General features: G+C 38.6%; 3 protein-coding genes across 5 annotated transcripts; 1 reads left to right on the top strand and 2 right to left on the bottom strand.

The window, feature by feature from the left end:
- Positions 1-1,940: 1,940 nt before the first annotated feature.
- Positions 1,941-4,598, bottom strand: acyp1 (acylphosphatase 1, erythrocyte (common) type). 2 transcript variants are annotated; one of them, XM_083543997.1, is made up of 3 exons: positions 4,442-4,598; positions 4,161-4,250; positions 1,941-2,283 (listed from the first exon to the last, which is right to left on the bottom strand). In XM_083543997.1, exons 1-3 carry the CDS (start codon positions 4,493-4,495, stop codon positions 2,068-2,070), a joined length of 360 nt encoding a protein of 119 aa, XP_083400123.1. In that variant the 5' UTR covers positions 4,496-4,598; the 3' UTR covers positions 1,941-2,067. The 2 variants fall into 2 exon arrangements, with proteins under 2 accessions (XP_083400123.1, XP_083400124.1); XM_083543998.1 differs by having other exon boundaries at positions 4,161-4,559.
- Positions 4,599-5,951: 1,353 nt separating this feature from the next.
- zc2hc1c (zinc finger, C2HC-type containing 1C) lies at positions 5,952-16,173 on the top strand. The gene is made up of 3 exons (XM_083543936.1): positions 5,952-6,030; positions 12,619-14,109; positions 14,318-16,173. The coding sequence occupies exons 1-3, from the start codon at positions 6,028-6,030 to the stop codon at positions 14,540-14,542; spliced, it is 1,719 nt and encodes a 572-aa protein (XP_083400062.1). The 5' UTR covers positions 5,952-6,027; the 3' UTR covers positions 14,543-16,173.
- nek9 (NIMA related kinase 9) lies at positions 14,818-24,681 on the bottom strand. Of its 2 annotated transcripts, XR_014534020.1 has the most exons (24): positions 23,923-24,681; positions 22,967-23,144; positions 22,801-22,856; positions 22,640-22,710; positions 22,400-22,505; positions 22,057-22,188; positions 21,845-21,955; positions 21,584-21,648; positions 21,371-21,421; positions 21,079-21,271; positions 20,635-20,779; positions 20,293-20,493; positions 20,159-20,205; positions 19,636-19,797; positions 19,418-19,526; positions 19,144-19,305; positions 18,866-19,033; positions 18,684-18,743; positions 18,291-18,478; positions 18,035-18,196; positions 17,778-17,900; positions 17,200-17,253; positions 15,684-16,785; positions 14,818-15,051 (listed from the first exon to the last, which is right to left on the bottom strand). XR_014534020.1 is itself a non-coding variant. In XM_083543925.1 (23 exons), the coding sequence occupies exons 1-23, from the start codon at positions 24,100-24,102 to the stop codon at positions 16,678-16,680; spliced, it is 2,832 nt and encodes a 943-aa protein (XP_083400051.1). In that variant the 5' UTR covers positions 24,103-24,681; the 3' UTR covers positions 15,425-16,677. The 2 variants fall into 2 exon arrangements, 1 of the variants encoding a protein (XP_083400051.1); XM_083543925.1 differs by lacking the exon at positions 14,818-15,051 and having other exon boundaries at positions 15,425-16,785.
- Between the last annotated feature and the right edge of the window lie 20 nt (positions 24,682-24,701).

The raw sequence follows: 24,701 nt of genomic DNA, 5'->3' as shown, positions 1-24,701 counted from the left end.
AGGACAGACCACAGTGATATATATATATATATATATATATATATATATATATATATATATATATATATATATATATATATATATATATATATATATATATATATATATATATCACTGTGGTCTGTCCTGAGAACTTCCAGAGCACACAGTGGTGCACACTGATCAAACCTGCAGACTGAAAATACAATAGCTTACATTATGAAATACTCTAGTGATCAAGAATTTGAATAAGTATTCATTACATGTTCACCAGTTTTAGATTATGGCACTATATTCCTTAATGCATACTGGGAAATATTCCCATTGGTGACATGTTACCATGAGTGCTGGATAAAAATATGAAGAGCTACAGCCCAGGAACTCAGTATTTTGAATGTCTTGGAAAATTATGATATTTAGAAATGTCATTCCAGTCCACTCCAGAGTACAGTGCACACAAACACTCGCATCCCAATCCGAGTATCTCTGCACAGAGTAATGCAAGCTCAGGCTCAAACCAGAAACTTCAGACCTGGGATTTGGCAGTGAAACCAACTGTGGTTCACTTACTGGAAAATCTTCACACAGGTGACACGACGGTGGTCTTTGTGGGCAAAACTGTAAACGCATTTTAATTCTATATTTTATCCTTCAAAATATTTACTCGTTTCCTACCACCAGCAAAACAGCTTCATTGTTAAAGCAGTTAACTTAAAAACACAAAATCCTTAAAAGGACCACATTGGATTCAGAACTTGGATACATCACTAACTTTATTGTGTGCAGGAACATTATACCGCAAAACCATAATCAGCATGTATTTTAAAGAAACAGCCGCTCATTTCATTTCTCGATTATCTCTATGAAAGCCGTTGCTTGAAAAGCATTTCACCATCATCATACGGTGGTGTGAAAAAGTGTTTGCCCCCCTGTTAAAACTGTGGTTAATCACACCTGAGTTTATTTCTCTATCCACACCCAGGCCTGATTACTGCCACACCTGTTCACAATCAAGAAATCTCTTAAATAGGACCTGCCTGACAAAATGAAGTAGACCAAAATATCCTCAAAAGCTAGACATCATGCCGAGATCCAAAGAAATTCAGAAACAAATGAGAAAGTAACTGCATGCTAATATTTAAATTAGTTTGACGATCTGACACATTAAAGTGTGCAAAAAAATTAATCTGGAAACACTTTCACACCACCGTATGAGGATGGTGAAATGCTTTTCAATCAACGGTTCTTTTTTACACCACTGAATCCCATTCATAATTGACAAATTTATACATTTATGTTCCTAACCTACTAATTATCCATTGTTGAAAGTGCTTACAAATATTATTGAATAATGACGTTTCTCCTTCTCTATAATTTACCTATACTACTTGCCTACTGCCTATTGCTTACTATTACATTTTAGATTAATGCTATCTGCTCATACGGAGACTACTTTATTTTGCATTGTACTGTACAGTACCGAATGGCCTTTGGACTGTGATGTCATGGCCAAAAAGTCTCACCCAATTACATTACCACCTTTAGATGTAAATATCAAGAAATTAAAGGTTTAATTCTGATTTATTGTCTCATATTCATCTGTTGATCTTAATTTCAAATTTCTATGTATAACAAAAGACAAAATGTGCCTTGTCATTCCAATACTTTCAGATGGGACTATATAAAAAAAATAATGTTATAATGTAGCCTTTGTGACAGTGAAAACTCCTGTCTCACCATGCTCATGATGGATTGCCCCAATCTTTAAAATCTGCAGATATGACACTCTTTACCGATCACTGGGACCATTGTGTGGTTTTATAAGCAAAAATAGCTTTAAAAGCAAGAATCAGCTTTGATCAGTTTTCAATCCCAGTGATCTGCTCTGCTGCTTGTTCAAAAGTGCTAGCATGATGCACATACTATACAACAGTAATTCAGAAACATCATATAGAGATGAAGTATGATTTATTACTGCATATGTTAAGTACAGTCAAGGCCTTCATCGAAGTGTATTTTCAGTGTAATAGGCAACCAGCTTCATCTCAAATATCTTTATATTACAAGTCCAGTAGTTTAGTGCACTGATTAGTGGACAATTTTGAAATCCTTGAACTCCACGTTCTCGATATCCTTCTCATTACTGAAATCAGCTTTAATGATCCGGGACTGTGGACTGCCGGTGGTCTTGAGCCACTCCTGCATCTGCCTGACTTTAGTTGCAGGGCCTTGGAGCTGACCCTCTACCGTTCCAGCCGAAGTGTTCTTCACCCAGCCGACCAAACCCAACTTCTTCCCCTCAGACTGAAAACATACAGATTACAAATCATGTTCATATGAATTCTTTCTTTATACCTGTGATTCTCAAAGAGAGAGCCCCCAGAGGTCTGTAGAACAAAGACATGCATCTGTATTCTATATACACTCCTGAACAAAATCTTAAAACCGGGGGAAACCTTCCAAGTATTTGCATTTTGCGCTTGTGGATTATAACCAGGTTATGAGAACTTCTTTAAAATGGCAAAAGAAGAAACAAGAGCAAGAGACAAAAAAAAATAGAAATTAGGCAATTTATTGAAAACTGCATTTAAACTCAAACAGGCTGTTCATCAGATAATCAAAAGTTTAAGACCACAGCCTTTAAAATTAAAAATCTTTACAAAAAATATGGCTTTAATGTCATTGTCCTTCAGACAGTCACAATGTCATGATCTCCTGATGGCAAAAAGCAAAAAGGCTTTCTGTTTTTGAATGTGGCTCAAATTGTTGAACTGCACAAGCAAGGGCTCTCGCAATGCGCCATTGCTGCAGAGGTTGGACGCAGTAAGACAGACATCTTCAATTTTTTTAAAAGATCCTGAGAATTATGGGAAAAAAAGTAAGTGTTAGACCCAAAAGAATTTTACCTGCACTGAGCAGGAGGATCCGACGGGCTGTCCGTGAATGACACAGGCCGAACCTCGACCCAAATAAGAACCCATTCTTAATGCTGATTGGAGCCCAATAACCATGAGACGCCATCTGCGAGAGAGCAGCTTAAAAAACAAAAAAAGGCTTCAAAAGCCACGTCTCCTCCCACACCACAAACTTGCCCATTTGGAATTTGCAAGTGAGCACCAAACATGGGACATTAAAAGATGGAAGAAAGTTTTATTCTCGGACGAGAAAAAATTTAACCTGGATGGTCCTGATGGGTTCCAACAACACTGGCATGACAGGGAGATCCCACTGGACAGGTTTTCTACACAGCACAGTGGAGGAGGCTTCATCATGATCTGGGGTGCTTTTTCCTTCAATAGGAAAATGGAGCTTCAGGTTCTGCAGGGGCATCAAACGACAGCTGGCTATATGGACATGTTGCAGGAGGCATCCCTCATGACTGAGGGCCCTCGTCTGTGTGCTAATGACTGGGTCTTTCAACAGAACAACGCTCCAATTAACAACGCCCGCCTGATGAACGACTTCTACCAGGATAATATACAATAACCCTGCACTTCTGGACCATCCTGCATGTTCTCCTGATCTAAATCCACTTGAGAATGTTTGTGGATTGATGGCAAGGGAAGTTTACAAAAACACACGTCAGTTCCAGACTGTGGATGCTCTTCGTGAAGCCACCACATGGAACAGCGTTTCCACAGGCCTCCTGGAAACAGTTGCACCAAGCTGTTGCCTGTTTGAGTTTAAATGCAGTTTTCAATCATTTGCCTTTTACTTCTTATGACACTTTGAATCAGTTCTTACAAACTGGTTATGATCCTCCAGCACGAAATGCAAATACTTGTAATGTTTCGCCTGGTCTTAAGATTTTGTTCAGTGTGTGTGTATATACAATCATGTATAATATGTGAAACTCTACACCATTATCTACGTTATTTTACTGATTACTGAGTTCTCTCAGCTATTAGGCTGTAAATAATGTCTATTTTAACAGGTTGTGTTCTGTCAGTGGAAAGTTCAGAGCAAATTCAAGCTCTAGGACTCTCAGGAAATGGGATACAACAATGTTTTGGTTTTATTTTTATTAACAGTTGTATAAAATCCCTGTTGAACTGCCTCTACACAAATACATCTTATACAACAATTATAAAAGAAACCTGTACTGGAAGGGTCTTTGTGACAGAGATATATATGGTCTATATCAACGAGGACAGCAAGAAATCCCACATCATGACCCTTACCTGAGTATATTTTCGAAAAAACACTCCCTGGACCCTCCCATATACTTCATAATCTACTGACAGCAGCTGCTCCGTGGACATGGTCACAGTCTGGATGGGGGATAAATGTTTCAGTGAAACTCGTCTAAACGCCGGCTAATACAACATGCTAATAGCAGGCTAACGTCACAGCAGTCTGCGATTTGGAATACGTGCTTTCTAATGCTAGCTCCTGCATTAAGGCTAATCATGCTGCTACGGACGACCATCCCGTTTATACATTTTTAAAATTAGGTTTCTACCTTCCAGAGCAAAATATATAAAGAAAGCCTCGGAAACAGCAATGATTTATTCATATGGAGATAAAAACATCCTCCATCCAAGGTCACGTGGTGTTCGGTTATGGAAACGTACGGACAGGAGCCGATTACGTAAGAGTCGATTCTTCATTTGCAATCAACTAGGAATCGAGTGTTGGGCTTCGGATCGTTAGAGCCGAGTGCACAATCTGCAGGTGGAAGCAAATCGTCAGTGTTGGATCGTCAGGACCAGCAATGCTTAAAATTAGGTTTTAATATATATATATATTTCCAATAAATATGCATTAAATGATTCCCAATAAAATGGATTTATGTTACAGTTGATTTCCAATCAGATTTCAACCATCGCATCACGTGTTGCAAAGAAATCTGCCTTGAGACCTTCAAATGTAACATGGCGGGTGCCTGTAGCTTCAAATACATAACAATAAAATTGCTGCTTTAACCAAAAAGATTTCTAATGTGTGCAACACTGGGGCCATCTAAAAGGCCTACAATAACTTTGGCATTTTTATGTCTTTTGATTGGATGATCAGAGAGTGCATTAGTCAGAGCTCGCAAACTGCATCTGTAGCAACTACACAAGCTCAAACATATTTATTTGTAATTAATAGCTGGGTTTTTTCCCATTTCACAATGGCTGACAGAGGAGAAAAACTTGGTCACATACTGTATATTTACAAGGCTATTTCAAGACAGCCTTGTATGAAAGTTATACATTGTTAGGAAAGGTCAGCTTTTTTTCTGTAACCAAATTTCCTGTAGAATTTGCACTAAATTACACAATTTGCTTTCATTTTAAATCCTCTGGAAAACCATAATCCCAGTGATTTACATGGTCAGATAATTTGAAAGGTGTTACAAAAATACACAGAAAACCCAAGGTTATTTGATGAGGTTAATATTGATGATTCTGCTGGAGATGATGTATGCTGGAGGTGCAGCTGTGTCTGCAATGAAAGGAGACCTGTTGAATTGTGTTCAATGTGTTTCTTGCTTTAGTAATGAAATTTATTTTCACTGGTTTGTAATGCAGGGCTGTGTTATACTGCATTTCTGTATAATATTGATGTTTTTTATAGCTGTGGTGTCATAATGATAGTATTAAAAGGTGGATTCTTTCAGGTAGGACACAACTGAAGGCCTAGGTGTGAAATGTTTGGGCCACCACTGATTATCATTAGTATCATTCACTCTATAAAATACTCAAATGTCACTAATAAGGAATGCTTAAATAATACAAGATTAACTTATAAAGACCTAATTTTAAATATGGGTATTATATATACAATCTTCATTATTTGTACTAGTCATACTGTTATGTATTTCATAACCATAACTCTTTTATGCACCCGATGCGCAAAATTTACTCGATTCCGCCAGATCTTAACCGACTCTCGGAGTCGACTCTGGAATCGAGCAGTCTCAAGAAGTTTCGCCCCTCCTCCTTGTCGCGTTAACGTCATATCCCACGAACCAATCAAATGAGTGTATCGAAGTCAAGCGCGATGTCTGGTCTCTAGGAGACACATATCAACAAATCGCTGTGAAGCCGTCGGATATTTACCATGGTAAGTTCGTAAGTTTCAATATTTAAGCAGCAGATGATTAACAGTAAAAAAAATATTTAAACACCCATATATATATATATATATATATATATATATATATATATATATATATATATATATATATATATATATATATATTAGATATATATTAAAATATATTATATTATATTAGAATATATCATATATATTAGATTCAAATGTATTGTCATTGTGCAGAGTACAGGGTTATTAAATGCAGTTAGCATGTAAACAAGTAACTGAGTACACAAGCAAATTGCAAAAACTGGAGACGCTGAGCCTTCTTATATATTATATATATATATATATATATATATATATATATATATATATATATATATATATATATATATATATATATATATATATATATATATACATACACAGTGGGTACGGAAAGTATTCAGACCACCTTAAATTTTTCACTCTTTGTTATATTGCAGCCATTTGCTAAAATCATTTAAGTTCATTCTTCTTCCTCATGAATGTACACACAGCTCCCCATATTGACAGAAAAACACAGAATTGTTGACATTGTTGCAGATTTATTAAAAAAGAAAAACTGAAATATCACATGGTCCTAATTATTCAGACCCTTTGCTGTGACACTCATATATTTAACTCAGGTGCTTTCCATTTTTTCTGATCATCCTTGAGATGGTTCTACACCTTCATTTGAGTCCAGCTGTGTTTGATTATACTGATTGGACTTGATTAGGAAAGCCACACACCTGTCTATATAAGACCTTCCAGATCACAATGCATGTCAGAGCAAATGAGAATCATGAGGTCAAAGGAACTGCCTGAAGAGCTCAGAGACAGAATTGTGGCAAGGCACAGATCTGGCCAAGGTTACAAAAAGATTTCTGCTGCACTTAAGGTTCCTAAGAGCACAGTGGCCTCCATAATCCTCAAATGGAAGACGTTTGGGACGACCAGAACCCTTCCTAGAGCTGGCCGTCCGGCCAAACTGAGCTATCGGGGGAGAAGAGCCTTGGTGAGAGAGGTAAAGAAGAACCGAAAGATCACTGTGGCTGAGCTCCAGAGATGCAGTCAGGAGATGGGAGAAAGTTGTAGAAAGTCAACCATCACTGCAGCCCTCCACCAGTCGGGGCTTTATGGCAGAGTGGCCCGACGGAAGCCTCTCCTCAGTGTAAGACACATGAAAGCCCGCATGGAGTTTGCTAAAAAACACCTGAAGGACTCCAAGATGGTGAGAAATAAGATTCTCTGGTCTGATGAGACCAAAATAGAACTTTTTGGCCTTAATTCTAAGCAGTATGTGTGGAGAAAACCAGGCACTGCTCATCACCTGTCCAATACAGTCCCAACAGTGAAGCATGGTGGTGGCAGCATCATGCTGTGGGGGTGTTTTTCAGCTGCAGGGACAGGACGACTGGTTGCAATTGAGGGAAAGATGAATGCGGCCAAGTACAGGGATATCCTGGACAAAAACCTTCTCCAGAGTGCTCTGGACCTCAGACTGGGCCGAAGGTTTACCTTCGACAATGACCCTAAGCACACAGCTAAAATAACGAAGGAGTGGCTTCACAACAACTCCGTGACTGTTCTTGAATGGCCCAGCCAGAGCCCTGACTTAAACCCAATTGAGCATCTCTGGAGAGACCTAAAAATGGCTGTCCACCAACGTTTACCATCCAACCTGACAGAACTGGAGAGGATCTGCAAGGAGGAATGGCAGAGGATCCCCAAATCCAGGTGTGAAAGACTTGTTGCATCTTTCCCAAAAAGACTCCTGGCTGTATTAGATCAAAAGGGGGCTTCTACTAAATACTGAGCAAAGGGTCTGAATACTTAGGACCATGTGATATTTCAGTTTTTCTTTTTTAATAAATATGCAACAATGTCAACAATTCTGTGTTTTTCTGTCAGTATGGGGTGCTGTGTGTACATTCATGAGGAAGAAGAATGAACCTAAATGATTTTAGCAAATGGCTGCAATATAACAAAGAGTGAAAAATTTAAGGGGGTCTGAATACTTTCATATATATACAGTGAGGAAAATAAGTATTTGAACACCCCGCTATTTTGCAAGTTCTCCCACTTAGAAATCATGGAGGGGTCTGAAATTGTCATCGTAGGTGCATGTCCACTGTGAGAGACATAATCTAAAAAAAAAAATCCAGAAATCACAATGTATGATTTTTAAACTATTTATTTGTATGATACAGCTGCAAATAAGCATTTGAACACCTGAGAAAGTCAATGTTAATATTTGGTACAGTAGCCTTTGTTTGCAATTACAGAGGTCAAACATTTCCTGTAGTTTTTCAACAGGTTTGCACACACTGCAGAAGGGATTTTGGCCCACTCCTCCACACAGATCTTCTCTAGATCAGTCAGGTTTCTGGCCTGTCACTGAGAAACACGGAGTTTGAGCTCCCTCCAAAGATTCTCTATTGGGTTTAGGTCTGGAGACTGGCTAGGCCATGCCAGAACCTTAATATGCTTCTTACAGAGCCACTCCTTGGTTATCCTGGCTGTGTGCTTCGGGTCATTGTCATGTTGGAAGACCCAGCCTCGACCCATCTTCAATGCTCTAACTGAGGGAAGGAGGTTGTTCCCCAAAATCTCGCAATACGTGGCCCCGGTCATCCTCTCCTTAATACAGTGCAGTCGTCCTGTCCCATGTGCAGGAAAACACCCCCAAAGCATGATGCTACCACCCACATGCTTCACAATAGGGATGGTGTTCTTGGGATGGTACTCATCATTCTTCTTCCTCCAAACACGTTTAGTGGAATTATGACCCAAAAGTTCTATTTTGGTCTCATCTGACCACATGACTTTCTCCCATGACTCCTCTGGATCATCCAAATGGTCATTGGCAAACTTAAGACGTGCCTGGACATGTGTTGGTTTAAGCAGGGGAACCTTCCGTGCCATGCATGATTTCAAACCATGACGTCTTAGTGTATTACCAACAGTAACCTTGGAAACGGTGGTCCCAGCTTTTTTCAGGTCATTGACCAGCTCCTCCCGTGTAGTTCTGGGCTGATTTCTCACCTTCCTTAGGATCATTGAGACCCCACGAGGTGAGATCTTGCATGGAGCCCCAGTCCGAGGGAGATTGACAGTCATGTTTAGCTTCTTCCATTTTCTAATGATTGCTCCAACAGTGGACCTTTTTTCACCAAGCTGCTTGGCAATTTCCCCGTAGCCCTTTCCAGCCTTGTGGAGGTGTACAATTTTGTCTCTAGTGTCTTTGGACCGCTCTTTGGTCTTGGCCATGTTAGTAGTTGGATTCTTACTGATTGTATGGGGTGGACAGGTGTCTTTATGCAGCTAACGACCTCAAACAGGTGCATCTAATTTAGAATAATAAATGTAGTGGAGGTGGACATTTTAAAGGCGGACTAACAGGACTTTGAGGGTCAGAATTCTAGTTGATAGACAGGTGTTCAAATACTTATTTGCAGCTGTAGCATACAAATAAATAGTTTAAAAAATCATACATTGTGATTTCTGGATTTTTTTTTTTAGATTATGTCTCTCACAGTGGACATGCACCTACGATGACAATTTCAGACTACTCCATGATTTCTAAGTGGGAGAACTTGCAAAATAGCAGGGTGTTCAAATACTTATTTTCCTCACTGTGTATATATATATATATATAATATATATATATATATACATACACATACACACACAGTGGTGTGAAAAAGTGCCATTAATGAATTCTTGTTTTTTCAAAAACAAATGAGAAAGAAAGTAATTGAGATCTATCAGTCTGCAAATGGTTATAAGGCCATTTCTTAAGCTTGGGGATTCCAGCAAACCACAGTGAGAGCCACAAATGGCATAAACATGGAACAGTGGCCGGCCGGCCAACCAAATTTACCCCAAAAGCACAGCGACGACTTATCCAAGAGGTCACAAAAGACCCAACAACAACATCCAAAGAACTGCAGGCCTCACTTGCCTCAGTTAAGGCCAGTGTTTTGACTCCACCATTAGAAAGAGACTGGGCAAAAATGGTTTGCATGGAGTTCCATAACAAAAAACACTGTTAAACAAAAAAAAAACAAAGGCGCATCTCAGTTTGCCAGAAAACATCTTGATGATCCCCAAGACTTTTGGGAAAATACTTTGTGGACTGATGAGATAAAAGTTGAATTTTTTGGAAGGTGTGTGGCCGATTATGTTTGGCATAAAAGTAACACCGCATTTCAGAAAAAGAACATCATACCAACAGTAAAATATGGTGGTGGTAGTGTGATGGTCTGGGGCTGTTTTGCTGCTTCAGGACCTGGAAGACTTGCTGTAATAAATGTAACCATGAATTCTGCTGTTAACCAAAAAATCCTTAAGGAGAATGTCTGGCCATCTGTTCATGACCTCAAGCCAAAGCAAATTTGGGTTCTGCAGCAGGACAATGATCCAAAACACACCAGCAAGTCCACCTCTGAATGGCTGAAGAAAAACAAAATGAAGACTTTGGAGTGGCCTTGTCAAAGTCCTGACCTGAATCTTATTGAGATGCTGTGGCACGACCTTAAAAAGGCACTTTATGTTCGAAAATCTTCCAATGTAAGTTTCTGAATTACAACAATTCTGCATATATGAGTGGCCCAAAATTCCTCCACAGCGCTGTAACAGACTTATTGCAAGTTATCGCAAACGCTTGATTGCAGTTGTTGCTGCTAAGGGTGGACCAACCAGTTATTAGGTTTATGGGCAAACACTTTTTCACACATGCAGTTTTGGATGTTGTTTTCCCTCAATGATAAAAACCTTCATTTAAAAACTGCATAATAAATCAGGAAGGGGCAAACACTTTCACACCACTGTATGTATGTATGTGTGTATATATATGATATAAATATAATTATTTTGTTTATTTTTTTTAATTGTGTTATATACGTAAATTCAGAGAGGGCTGTAGCTAAAGCAAAGAAAAAGGCGTATGAGGAGCTGTATGAGAAGTTGGACATTGAGAAAGAGGTAATAAGGATTTGTAGCGATTGGCCAGGTAGAGGGATCGAGCTGGGAAGGATGTGCTGTAAGTTTTAAACACATTTTAACAAGATTTTGAGAGGTGAGAGGATGATGATGAATAGAGGATGGTGCTAGTACCGATCTTAAAGAATAAGGGAGATGTGCAGACATGCAGTTACTACAGGGGAATTAAGTTGATCAGTCACACCATGAAGTTATGGGAAAGAGTAGTGGAAGCCAAGCTGAGATCAAAGATGACCATCTGTGAGCAACAGTATGGTTTCATGCAGAGAAATAGCACTATGGATGCAATACTTGCTTTGAGAATGCTGATAGAGAAGTATAGAGTAGGTCAGAAGGACCATCACCTTGTGTTTGTGGATTTAGAGAAAGCGTACGACAGGGTCCTGAGAGAGTTGGGGTATTGTATGAGGAGGTCAGGTGTGGCAGAGAAGAATGTGAGGGTGGTGCAGGACATGTATGAGGACAGTGTGACAGGAGTAAAGTGTGCAGTAGGAAGGACAGACTGGTTTATGGTGGAGGTTGGACTGCATCAAGGATCGGCACTGAGCCCTTTCCTGTTTGCAGTGGTGATGGACAGGTTGACGGACAAGGTCAGACAGTAGTCTCCATGGACTATGATGTTTGCGAATGATATTGTGATTTGTGGTGAGAGTAGAGAGCAGGTTGAGAAGAGCCTGGAGAGGTGGAGGTACGTGCTGGAGAGAAGGGGAATGAAAGTCAGTAATAGTAAGACAGAGAACATGTGTGTAAATGAGAGGGACTGCAGTGGAGTGGTGCGGTTGCAGGAAGAAGAGGTGGAGAGGGTGGAGGAGTTTAAGTACCTGGGGTCAACAGTGCAAAGTAATCTTAGAGTGTGTTATAGAAGTGAAGAAAAGAGTGCAGACAAGGTGGAGTGGGTGGAGAAGGGTGGCAGGAGTGATTTGTGATAGAAGGGTATCTGCAAGAGTGAAAGGGAAAGTTTATAGGACTGTGGTGAGACCTGCAATGTTGTATGGTTTAGAGACAGTGGCATTGAATAAAAGACAGGAGGTGGAGCTGGAGGTAGCAGAGCTGAAGATGTTAATGTTTTCGTTTCGGAGTGACGAGGATGGACAGGATTAGGAAAGAGTTTTTTAGAGGAACAGCGCAATTAGGATGTTTTGGAGAGAAGGTAAGGGAGGCCCAATTAAAATGGTTTGGACATTTACAGAGGAGGGACATGGGGTATATCGGTAGGAAAATGCTGAGTATTGAGCTACCAGGAAGTCAGAAAAAAGGAAGGCCAAGGAGGAGGTTTATGGATGTGGTGAAGGAAGACATGCAGGTAGTTAGTTTGAAAGAGGCAGCTGTAAAAGACAATGATATGAAGACGGATGATCTGCGCTGGCGACTCCCAATGAGAGAATCCAAAAGAAGTTGTTGTTGCAGCCCTAGTTGAGGTGTACTGTTCAGTAATAGGTGATTACATACAGAACTGTTAATGCAAACTGCGGTCCTAAGACACTGCAGTAGACTTACAATTAATGTGTAAATAATGTGTATTGTGGCTACCAAAAAAAAAAAAGTATGCACCAGTTTGACTTTGCCTTTTTTTTTCCCCCCAAGAAAAGAGACATAGTGGAAAAACTTCCACCCCTAAAACGAGAAGGAGTCATATCACCTCCTTTTAGATCGCAAGAAGCCGCCATGATGGACTGCCAGCAGGACATGTTCCCTGGGACGAATCCTCATCAAAGGAGACACAAATCTGCTTCTGCCAGGCAAAACCTATATTCTGAAGAAAATCCTTCGTGCCACAGACTGGCATTTAACCGAAACAACTGCCAAGCAGACAGTGATCATTTCATACCAAAAAACAAAAAGACCGTCGATTGGCTTGAGGTGCACTGGGGAAATGAGAAACCGACCAGTCACAGGAGATGGGTAAAACATGATAGGAGTGAACTAGAACAATTTGATTCTGATCCCAGTGATCTGTCCAGACCTCGAGATGGAACCAAAAGCAAATCAATCGGTGGGACATTAAACAAGAGCCAACGCCTACTTTGTGAAAATGAGATCTGGATGGCAGTAGAAATACGCAAAAAAAAATTTTTATTACAGGAAAAGCTTTTAAATGTTGCAGAAACCCTGAAGAACGTTCAACTGAGAAATGCATCTGAGGACAGGATGAAAGAAGAGCAGAAGGGCACAGGGAAAGCAGAAAGCAGGTTATACTATAAGAAGAAAGGAACCTGGGACTGGGAGTGTGCCAGAGACAGAGCTTTAGGAGGCAGAAAATATGAAGGACAACAAGAGGGATTTAATAAGTGGGAGAGATGTGCGGGACATAGTTCAGCAAGACAAGAGAATCGTATAAACGGCACACATGATGGTCAGAAGGAGAAAAGCAGAGAAGAATTAAAGTGGGAGAGCAGGGGCAGACAAACCCAGAGAACCACGGAGATTGCGGAAAAGGAATGGCGCCATTTTGAAGAAAGGGCAAGGCCTATGAGGAAACAGACAAGAACTGAAGAAAACAACACAAGGAAAGAAAGTGCAATGGAACAGCAAGGGACCGTGCTAAGAAAATGGGAGCAGAAAGATTGTCAGGAGAAGGAAATAGGGAGAGCATATGACGGAGGAAAGAGAGGCCATGAAGGAACAAAGCTTAAGGGAGACATAAAGTGGGGCACTGCGGATCAGGAGAAGGAAATAGGGAGAGCAAATGACGGAGGAAAGAAAAGGCATGAAGGAACAAATCCTAAGGGAGACATAGAGTGGGGCAATGCGGATCAGGAGAAGGAAATAGGGAGAGCAAATGATGGAGGAAAGGAAAGGCATGAAGGAACAAAGTTTATAGTAGACATAGTGGATCAGCACAGCAACAGCGCTGCAGAGATGTATATAAACAAATATGCTCCAGACAACACTGTCCAACATTTACCTTGTAAAATATGTAAAAGAAGTTTTAAAGAAGATCGACTGGAGCACCATACCCGCATTTGTGAGAAAGCACAAAAAAAAGGATATTTCTATGACTCCAAAATGCACCGGGCCAAAGGCACTGAGCTGGAGGAGTTTAGGAAGACAAACGCTCAAAGGGAAGAACCACAGGTAAGCGTACGTCATTTAAACAGTAGCAGGTGCTGCTTTTATATGCAAACTAATTCTTGTGAGATTTAAGATTTTAGCACGGTATCTGTAGACCAGACACATTTGTTGTATTATTTGAGTCTGGTTTTTACCACATGTAATAATTTAAACATTTCAGTTTTTACGTTTTGCTGTTATTTACTTTAGAATACGTGTTTTATGTCCACAGTCCAAGAAGAGTAATTGGCGAGAAAAACACCAGGCGCTCATTCAGTGCTTAAAACAGTCTCGTGATCCTAAATGCAAAGACTTTCAGCCAAGTGCAGCTATGACTTTGGATTATAAAACCTGTCCCCACTGTAAAAGACGTTTTGCTCCTGGACCAGCTGAGAGGCACATTCCAAAGTGCCTGAACGTTAAGAGCAAACCTCCACCTCCCCGGCACCACCACTGAACTCAACAGCAGAGACTACATGTTGATCTCGATGTCAGTGATTTAATGAATTTTTTTGGAAATGAAAAGGAATGTAATAATTAATTACCACTGCCCATAAAAAAAAAATGACAGTGTTAACGATTGTAGACAAAAATAAATCATAAAAAAAACCCTGATGTAATTATATAACTGTCTAAATGAATAAGAAGTTTAAAATTAACCTTAAACCTATGTAAGCTACGCATACTTAAACACACACATGCATTATGTAATGTGGTCAGGTACACATGATCAAAACTTGAGGGCTTTTATTAATACGATGCATGCAATTCTTTTTTAGGTATATGCAGTTACATATGGAAAACACTTCAATACATCAGTGACACATGGGGCATAAAATCTTTGGTGTAAATTTGTCAATGTAGAAAAGTGTAATGTGTGTGTGTGTGTGTGAGAGAGAGAGCGAGAGCTAGAGATAGAGTTTGCAGGCCACAGCTTAGGGTTTGCAATGATGTTTTGGCAATTTGCTTTATAGCTTTACAAATTAAAAAGAAATTACCATAAAGAAAACAAAATAAAAAAAATTGAATTATGCAATCCACACACAAACATACAAAAAATGTCTGGTTTCATTGTACCTTTAAAAGCAGAGAATTTGCTGTGCTCGGAGAGTGGATGTACACATTGTACACTTTTGGCATACCCATCTCAATAAAATGTTACATATAGGATTTTTAAATACAAAAGGATATTGAAATAATGTATACCACACATCATTTAACATCCTGGTAGGTGTGTAACAGAGTACCCCACATTCATATACAAAGACACTAAAAAGATGCAGAGCTCAAAAATTAATTACAGTACTGTTTTTTGTTTTGTTTTGTTGAAGAAAAAAAAAAAAGATTGATTCTCACACAAACAAATCCCAGCCCCCAGGATCTATGGTGGTAGTCAGGAAGTCCATCCAAACAAAAACAAACATTCCAAACCAAAATTCAGATTTCCAAATAGGTTTTCTTTTTCATAATCAAAATACTTTATTGATCCCATAGAGATTTTTTTTAATTGGCTAAATTAAATTGTAATAGATTGATTTAGCAAAACTTTTGCTAAAGCCATGGCTTAATCCGCTTTTCTTTTTTTTTTTTTTACAAACCCCCCCCGGTCATTATGCTCTATGAAATATCAAATCATTGTTTTAAGTTAATGTTTCAGCAAGCAAAGGCAGCTGGTTAGTATGTTCACCTGCAATTCTTGTTTTCATCAAGAAGAAACAAGTAATCAAGCAGGTGCAAATAAAGAAATAAGAAGCAGCCCAAGAGCAACCCAGATTTAGAAACACTTGCATAAAGATCAGTCCGAAGTAGGTCATCTCTCATTAGTGACACCTGAACTATATAAAATACACTGCAACCACAAGAGGGGGAAAAAAAGCATACATAAAGTGGAAATCAGTAGTACATTCTTTGTCACAGATTCTTTGATGATATGTAAAAACCATTCGTATACACATTTGCACATAACGGAGTAAAAATTTCATATGGTTCTCATTTGTGTCAATAATTCTTCAAAATAAAATATGTTGAGACATATATATGAAAGTACAGAAAAAAAAATAGTTTTTGCATATCTTACAAGCCCAATAATCTACCGAGAGAAAAAAATGCCCATGTATTTTCTCCTGTGAGAAAAACTACATAAGACAATTTGGTGTACAGATAGATACTGACAATGACTGCACTACACATGAACTACCTTAAAGCTTAAAAGGTGATGTTTTGGAAATACCTTGCATAATCCAAATAGACTTTTAAAAGATCTGAACTCAAATGATTAATATTGTGGTTCAAGATAAAAAGATGTATACACTGTTGCGTAAACATACACACAAACAAACATGATGCAGCAGGAATGCAGTGGCCAACTGGTATAACCGTGTATTTCTATAAAAAATCTTTTATTATTAACAAAAGGCAGCAACAATATTTTGTGATGCACAGTCCTTCCCCTCACACTGTGATGGCAGGAAGATTTAGTTCCAAATGACTAACATATTCCCCATTCTCCTACTCACTCACTGATGTTTCGGTTCAGAGAAGACCCTTATTTGCGCTCAGTTATAAAATCCATGTTGTGTCTCATTCTCCTAGTCATTCTTCTTCATCTTGATGGTTGCTCTTGTCACAATGAAAAGAGCTTTTTTTGAGGTCATTAATGGTTTTCTGCAGCTTCTCGTTCTCTTGGAGCTGGTCGTTGTACTGAAAAGTGAGAAACAGATGTGTGTTTAGGACAATATTAAACTATAATCTGACCTCTAAAATCCAATACAATCTCATTGTAATTTTTTTTTTTAGAGGAAATCATAACAACCAAACTGTTAACTGTCTTCCCAAGTAAGTAACTATCAATCAGTAGCATGACTACATTCAGCATTACATCAGTCTACAGTTTATTCATTGCCACCTAGTGGACATTTCAAAATTACATGCAGCAAATGCAGGCAGAAACCCATTAGAGACTGCCTTGGCATGGTCTTCTCATGTATTTAAAAAAATAATAAAAAATACAAATACAGTACACAGGCAAAAAGATAAACCAGGCATTGCACAAACTTTAAGAGAATGTGATTCAGGGTAATGTCATGCAGATATAGAAAATAAATAGCTACTCACCTGTTTCTGTAACAGCTGGATCGTTGCATTTTGCTTTTCCACTATTTCTTTTAGCTACAACAGAGAATAAACACTTTTCCCAGTAAACAAAGCATGCAATTGGAAAAACTAATAAAATTAAAGTTAAAGTTAAAGGCATGAAAAATCTCTGCAGATATTAACCCTTTCAATTAAACAGGACCTGATGGTGTTCAACAGTGTTAAACCTTAAACCTTAACCTTAAATCCCTGTTTCATATAAAGCTTATAAAGAGGAATCTCAGACACTTGGACTGAAATACACATGGAGAGAACCATGTAAAAATGGCAGCAATCCAAAAATGAGCCTTTAGATCCTGAACATGAATGTGTAAACATCATCTATGCATAACAAACATTAAAATATTAAATCAGTTCATCTGCTGGTTTTAATGACGGTTCTAAAAAAAAAAAAACTTACTTGAGAAATAACACTAATGAAAATCTTGCAAAGTTAAAACCAAGTTAAAGACAAAGTCATCACATAGTGGCCAAAGCATATTAAAAACATAGCAGTACTCAAGTCTATTTTTGTGCTCATGTTTGTATAAAGTTTTTACCTGTGCAAGCTCACTGCTCGCTTGGCAGCAAGTCTGTTGTGCATGCTGTTGTGGCAGGTTACTTTTCTTCGAAGTTCCAGAGTCCACACCATTTATGCTCTCAGAGTCTACCCATACTGTTTGCTTGTAAGATATATAAAATATGTGAAAAAGTTTAGAATTAAAGTATATATATTTTTAATTAATTTCAAACATTTAAACAACCCAATAATCTTCCTCCAGTGTAAAAGTGTTTAAAGTTTTTCTAAAGCCGTTACCATGAAGCCATTCCCGCTAGCAGCAGCTGCAGCAGCTGCCTTTAGTTCTTGAAGCTCTTCATACGGCAGTGTGGCACGTTCTGTAAAAGACGTATCCAGAGGGCTAGATAGGGAATCTCTGGAGCCATCAGGCATGGGAATGAATTCTGCATCCAGCAGCTCCTGGAGAACAAAGACTGAAAGTGAATTCCAGGAATCTTCTTGGAGGCTACTTGTTCTAAGAAAACACTTGATTGACTTAACTGGTAGTGCATACCTTGCGAAGCCAAGATGGACAAGAACTCCCATTGGTCTTGCTCTCCATTAATGCCATTGATGGAGTCTCAGGTCCTCTTTCCTCCAAGTGAACCTCCACTGTGCCTCCCATAATGCCCTCTCGCAGCTCAGAGTCTGACGAAGGCTCAATACCCAAGTCCAAAGAGGAGCTGGAGCTCTGACCTATGCCTATTTGTATGTATGTATGTATATATGTGTGTGTGTATATATATATATATATATATATATATATATATATATATATATATATATATATATATATATATATATATATATATATATATTTTAACAATAATACAAATAAAGTATAACATTTCCATAAGGGAAATTAAGCATTTATAGTAAATTTATGTTAACAAAAAAAATGTCTTACCACTGCCAACGGACAGTCCACTACTGTTTGAACGGATTGTTTTGGAGTTTAGCAGCTTTTCTGTGAGAAGTATAACAAGAGAATGGAATCAGGCTCTTAATGCTTAAACCTTTCTCGATTTGTTAGTTAAATTATAACTTTTGAAACTAATAATTATTTGTTATAGAAAGTAAACTAATTACCCATGATAATGATTGTGTGCCAACCACGACAAGACAAGTCAGGCACGTAATGTAGGGAACCAAATATGGGGCGAGGAAGGGCCGGGCAAACCTCAGAGCCGAACCCTCGATCTGCCGGCATGCCTAAACGGCCATTTCCTGCATTCCCCCATGCAAAGATTTGATTATCTGAAGGGGAAAAATAATCGGTTAATTCTCTATCCAGTTTCACTTAATTTCATTATACTTCCAATGCATTCTCTTTTTGCTTCTTTTAAATGAATAGTCTTGTTGCTTACCCTCTGTAGCAGCAATTGTGAAGCCATCTCCACAGGACACTTTGGAGACATATTTTCCTCCAAAGGGTCCTAAAAGCAGTTGAACCCCTTGATGTTTCTTAAAGTCCTTCACACCAAGCTGGCCATATTTATTACAGCCAAATGTCATCAGACGTCCCCTCTCTGCAGATACAACATTTAAAACAGTTATTCTAAAGTTCTCCTGTATAGAAGGTCATTATGATTTTATTTTAAATGTGAACACGTTAGACACAAAAGGCAATAAACTCTTCACCATCAATGGCTGCTGTATGAGTTTTCCCAGGGGCAATGATTTGGATCTTAAAGTGGGCAAGCAGCTTCACTAATGTCAGAGTTGTTGTGTAGGGTATGTCTTGACAACCCTAATTAATGGAGATGTAAATAATCTTAGACATTCTGCAAGTTAAACAAACATCAGCAAAGACTAAATTAGTGCAACAAAAAGAAGAGTAGTGTTCAAGAGGTCCATACCTCCCGAGGGTGGTTCTTAATACCAGTAATGCCTTGATTGAGACCAAGCTTGTTAAACTCGTTGCTTCCACAGGCCAAGACTTTTCCAGAATCTGTAAGGACAAATGTTCCATCGTTGCCACAGCACACAGAGTAAATTGAGGCGCTCTTTGGTACTTTCACCTGCAAGGCACACACATGATATAGGCTGATTAGAAGTGGAGACTTCAGCAAATACAACACTCCTTGTACAGTCAAGATAATACAAACATAAAAATTAATTGCAGAATATAGAAATTGCACTACTGATCACCAGTAATATCTTAAGCTTAAGCTAAATGTCAACTGCCCTCTATAATTTTTTTGATAAATAGTATTGTATTCAAACTTTTATTAAAAACTAAAAGGGTCATGGCAAAATTAAACACTCAATAAACACTTAACTGTATACAATATTATATAATCCAGCGCAGACTAAATGTATGCATTGTGCATGTTTACCAAAAATGCCAGACGAGCTTATGCAAATATACTATATGCTTACTAGCATAGGAGAGTTAAAATCATCCTCACAGTCCAGGCCAAGTCTACCTGCCCAGAAAAAAAAAAAAATCTCTTGTTAATAAAACCAAATTCTGCAGTCCACTGTTGCGGTATTTAGAGCGTATCAATGCTTACCATGTTCTCCACAGCCCCAGGAATAGATTTCTCCCTTGTGAGTCAGCACTACCACATGGTTATCTCCACAAGACACCTGTCGCACTGGTCGTTCCTGAAAAAACTCCAGCAGAACTGGCTCAAGAATTTCCATACCCATTTCATTCTCCACACCTATACAGCCATAATAGTCTGAGCCAAACATGTACATTTGGTCCTCATCTGGTAGGAAAGAGCAAAGAAATACATTCACAAACCTAAACTTGTATTTGGCTATAACAACTTGTATTTGGTTTTTATAACAGCAATAAAAACTACTAAACTAATCAAAGGCTTGATTGTGCTTTTAATGGGCTTACTTACCAGTTACACAGGCAGTAAAGTCTGCCCCACAAGAAACCTGTCTCACGGCTTTTCCCTGCAGATATTCCACCTTGCGAGGTTGCCGATATGAGGCCTGATCTCCATGCCCAAGCTGGCCCACCATTTTCGCACCACCTTGAACACTCTATAGAAGAAATACACACACTCGCTTTAGTTGTAATAATACTTAGAAGTATGACACATCACACTGTGACTATAGAATGTATATTACATTCTCTGTATATCCCTATCCAATTAATTACACAATTACCAAAGTTAGGTCAAACTTTCTTTTTTTTTCTTTACAGTAAATCTATCACGCAAATACGTTTTCAAAATACAAGGAAATTAATTATTCTGATTTATTCTGCATGTGTTTTGTTACATCAGGAAAAAGAAATATGATCACACTGGTGTGCAGAATGTATAAAACAAGATTCTTACAGCCCAAGTGTAAAGCTCTTTCTCGACAGTAACCACAGCGAAATGCGTCTCCCCTGCACACACATGCTGAGCACTTGTGCCACCCTTAAAAACGTCCAGTTTCTGAGGGGTGAACTTTCCTCCTCCCCAGAAATACAATTCTCTAGAACGGGTGGTTACTACAGCAACTGGGGTGTCTGATACTGCACTCAACCTGAAAACAAACAAATTAACAGTGTAAATACCAAACGTGCTAAAGGAGATTATATTAGAAACAGCATTTTCTAAAGCTGGTACAAACGGTTAAACATACCTGGGCTTCCTTATGGCTGAATTCAATGCAGCCACACGCCCCTCAAACTTCCTGAAAGCATTGACTTGTTTTTTTAAGGGTTGCATGTTTGAGCTCAAATTAATTAGTAAAAGTATGTTAGAAACATAGAAAGGGGAAAAAGCTAAACTCTTTCTCTTCAATGTCATTATTTATTAAGTTAATTTCTGTTCACAATGCCACCTTAATACTCACAGTTTATCACAGGAGATTATAGGCCAGTCAAGAATCTGATCAGCTGTAGGTCTCTTCTCTGGATCCTTCAAGACATTGTACACATTTGCTCATTATTGCTGATTTATATTCTTGTCTTTGCATGTTAGTTTGCATTATTATGTGCATTATTTGTAACTCTTACCACACATGCATGGTTCTTTACACATTAGGTAAAATGAGCAAACAAGGGACTTATAATTTCATTATTAAAAAAATACTCATGTATCTAGATCTGCTCACCGGATCTAAGCATTCAAGGACTATCTTTATGAGCTCTGATGAATAAACATCTGAGTTCATCTCCATAGTAAAGTTGCCCTGGACAATCTTCACACATAGATTTAGTGGATTCTGAAAACAGAACATGGGCAATGTTAGGTCTAACAAACCAGTTAGTCAACAACAAACTCTAAACCAGTTTTTAATCGGTAACAGCTGTTTTAGATCATTACCGTCGCATCAAAGGTCCTGGTGAGAGTCAGAAGCTCATATAAAACGCAGCCCATGGCCCAGATGTCTGATTTAAAGTTGTACTTCTCCCCTTGACAAAGCTCCGGTGACATGTAATAAGGAGTGCCTACACACTAGAGAACACATTACAGATTAAAACACTAATCAAGGTATAGCAGTTTCAGCAGAGTGAGTGAGAGGCAATTTAACAGAATGATGTGACACCTAAGGCATTAGGCATTAAGTCAGTGATATCTTATTTAGATCATTTAAAAAATGAATAAGTAAACTGATAAATACATATATACAATTGAAAAACAAACAACTGTAGGTAAAATAACTCACTGTCTCTGCCATTGAATACTCTGAATCCAGCTTCTTGGCCAAACCATAGTCTCCGAGCTTTATTAAGTTGGTCTTGGTGAGGAAGATATTCAATGTTTTTATGTCCCTTAAGAAAGGTGGACAAAAAAACAAAACAAAAAAAAAACAAACCCATTATTGTTCTGGTCAAAACTTAATTTTCTTTGGCTTGAATTTTATTTATTTATTTATTTTTAAAGGCAGCAAACATGAAGTTCATACCTATGTAGAACACCAGCTTTATGAATATGAGCCACAGCTGATGCAATTTGGAACAGATACCATGTAACAACCTGAGAATACCATCCAAATTGCATTATCACAGTAAGACAAAATTAATTATTTATAAGCACTTTCCCAATGTGAATTGTTTTTAATACTACCTCCTGTGTAAAGAGTTTCCCTTTCTGTTGGTTAATCTTCTCATGCAGATTTCCACCTGGAAAAAAATAATACGTGATGTAACATATTTCATTTATGCTTTATACGTTACATGTTTATTGAACATAAAGAACTATGCACTTCAATTATAAAAAAGCATATACTGACCGTTGCAATATTCCAGCTCAATCAGCATGGTGTTCTTGTCAATGAAGTGGTTGTAATACGCTATAATGTTGTTATGATGGAGAATGGACAGGATGCTGATTTCATTCATGACATCTCTGAGCTTTTTATCTGGCAGACAGGTCAGCTCAATCTCCTTCCAAACCACCAAGGAGTTATCCTGAAAAAGGGAGAATCTAAATAATTGAGTTCTGAAGTGTTTCACTGATTAGCCAATAGATATATTTTACACATTCGAAACACCCTTGTCAAATCTAAACAAATATGATGATGGATTAAAAAACAAATATGGAAAACAGCAGAGACTTAAGCAAGCGCATTTTTAACAGCGTCTGATTTCTTACTGCCACTCGAACACCATCCTCTTATCTTTAACTAATATTCAAGATTGGGCCGGTGCACATAACACAGAAAACAACATTCTTGAGAGGAACCCTGGACTGGTGTTTCTCCCTTTGGTATGTGTAGCTTATGTGGGATAACTGGAGATGTTCTAGGGTAGCCGGCATGCCAAAACAAATAAGACAAATCAATAAAAATGAAGCACAAGTCAGAGGAAATATTTTAAGAATCTAGAATATCTAGTGGACAAGGAAACAGTCGAGACATGCAAGCCAAAACTTGTTAGAGGAGGGGGGTCCCAAACCACAGGGCCTTGGAGTGGCAAAAAAAAATTTCGTCTTCTTTTTTTCTTCTTAAAGGACCATTTTCACCTATGCCAATGTCCTGCACTTTTTTAGTCTCAGTTTTTTATATTTATCGATTAGAGAAGCTCGTTCTGATTCTGTACTGATTATGTATGTATGAGTATGACTGATTTTGTCTTTATTTTATAAGCAATATTACATGGTTATGATATACAAATTTTCTTGCGTGAAACTGGTTCGTGATGCAGAAATTGGGAAGCGTTGTGTTAAAGAATAAGTTCTGACTCCTACCTCGGTGCGTCTGTATAAGGTGGCTTCCCCGAAAGCCCCTTTGCCCAGTACCCTGATGGGAATGTAGTGTAGCTTCTCCTCCTCCCCGCTGAACAGGCCTGGAGCAGGGCCGCCGCTCACTGACTCACACCCCGAGTCCGAGAGAGACCCGTAATGTCTCTCAAACTCTTCCAGTGACATTTTGTTGACAGGCGTTTAGTCGATGATAAACACGACGGGCGGTAATGAGGTAATACTACTACAGGATCAGCCTCCGAGCAGCGCCATGACTCCAGCGCGCTGAAATAATATCACCCCTGCACAGGTAGTTTTCTCCAGATTTGCTAGCAATTCAGCTGTTTGTCTAGCTAGCGTTAGCGACTTAGCCCAAACTAGTTTTGTATAAAAAAGTATTTACTCGGTTGACATTAGTGTAAAACTACACGAATATGGCATTAAAGACGGACAATAAACTATATAATACATCTCATATTTCGTTCTTCAGTCCGCACATAGAAAAAAAGAAAAAGTTAAAAAGTTTGACGTTAGCTGTAAGCTAGCTAGGTTGGCAGGCACGACGAGGATTTGACAAACTGCGGTAACTTAGTCAGCAAACTCAGACCTCCAGGGAAACCTTACAGAATTATATAAAACTCATACAACGACACGGTTTCTGCCTAAATGACATTTACATCCAGACCCCTGACTTCCTTCATCACTTTTCCTCAGTCCGGTCCCGTTTCTCCGAATCTACAACACTGAGGCACAGGAGAGGCGTGGCAACCGATGAGAGTCGACTC

Source organism: Silurus aristotelis (assembly GCF_946808225.1).
Source record: "Silurus aristotelis genome assembly, chromosome: 6".
Lineage (NCBI taxonomy): Eukaryota > Metazoa > Chordata > Actinopteri > Siluriformes > Siluridae > Silurus > Silurus aristotelis.
Note: the sequence above shows the minus strand (reverse complement) of the source record. Positions and strands in the feature narration are given on the sequence as shown.

Bases quoted from the DNA above. Each gene is read 5' to 3' on its own strand.
- acyp1 (XM_083543997.1), bottom strand. From the start codon at position 4,495: ATGAATAAATCATTGCTGTTTCCGAGGCTTTCTTTATATATTTTGCTC. The intron at 4,251-4,441 runs GTAGAAACCTAA...TCCCCCATCCAG, and splicing joins TATATATTTTGCTCTGGAAG to ACTGTGACCATGTCCACGGA. The intron at 2,284-4,160 runs GTAAGGGTCATG...GTATGTTTTCAG, and splicing joins TTTTTCGAAAATATACTCAG to TCTGAGGGGAAGAAGTTGGG.
- zc2hc1c (XM_083543936.1), top strand. The intron at 14,110-14,317 runs GTAAGCGTACGT...TTATGTCCACAG, and splicing joins CTCAAAGGGAAGAACCACAG to TCCAAGAAGAGTAATTGGCG.
- nek9 (XM_083543925.1), bottom strand. From the start codon at position 24,102: ATGTCACTGGAAGAGTTTGAGAGACATTACGGGTCTCTCTCGGACTCG. The intron at 21,956-22,056 runs GTAATGATCTAA...TTCTGTTTTCAG, and splicing joins CCAGGACCTTTGATGCGACG to AATCCACTAAATCTATGTGT. The intron at 17,901-18,034 runs GTAACGGCTTTA...ATATCTTACAAG, and splicing joins CTAGCGGGAATGGCTTCATG to CAAACAGTATGGGTAGACTC.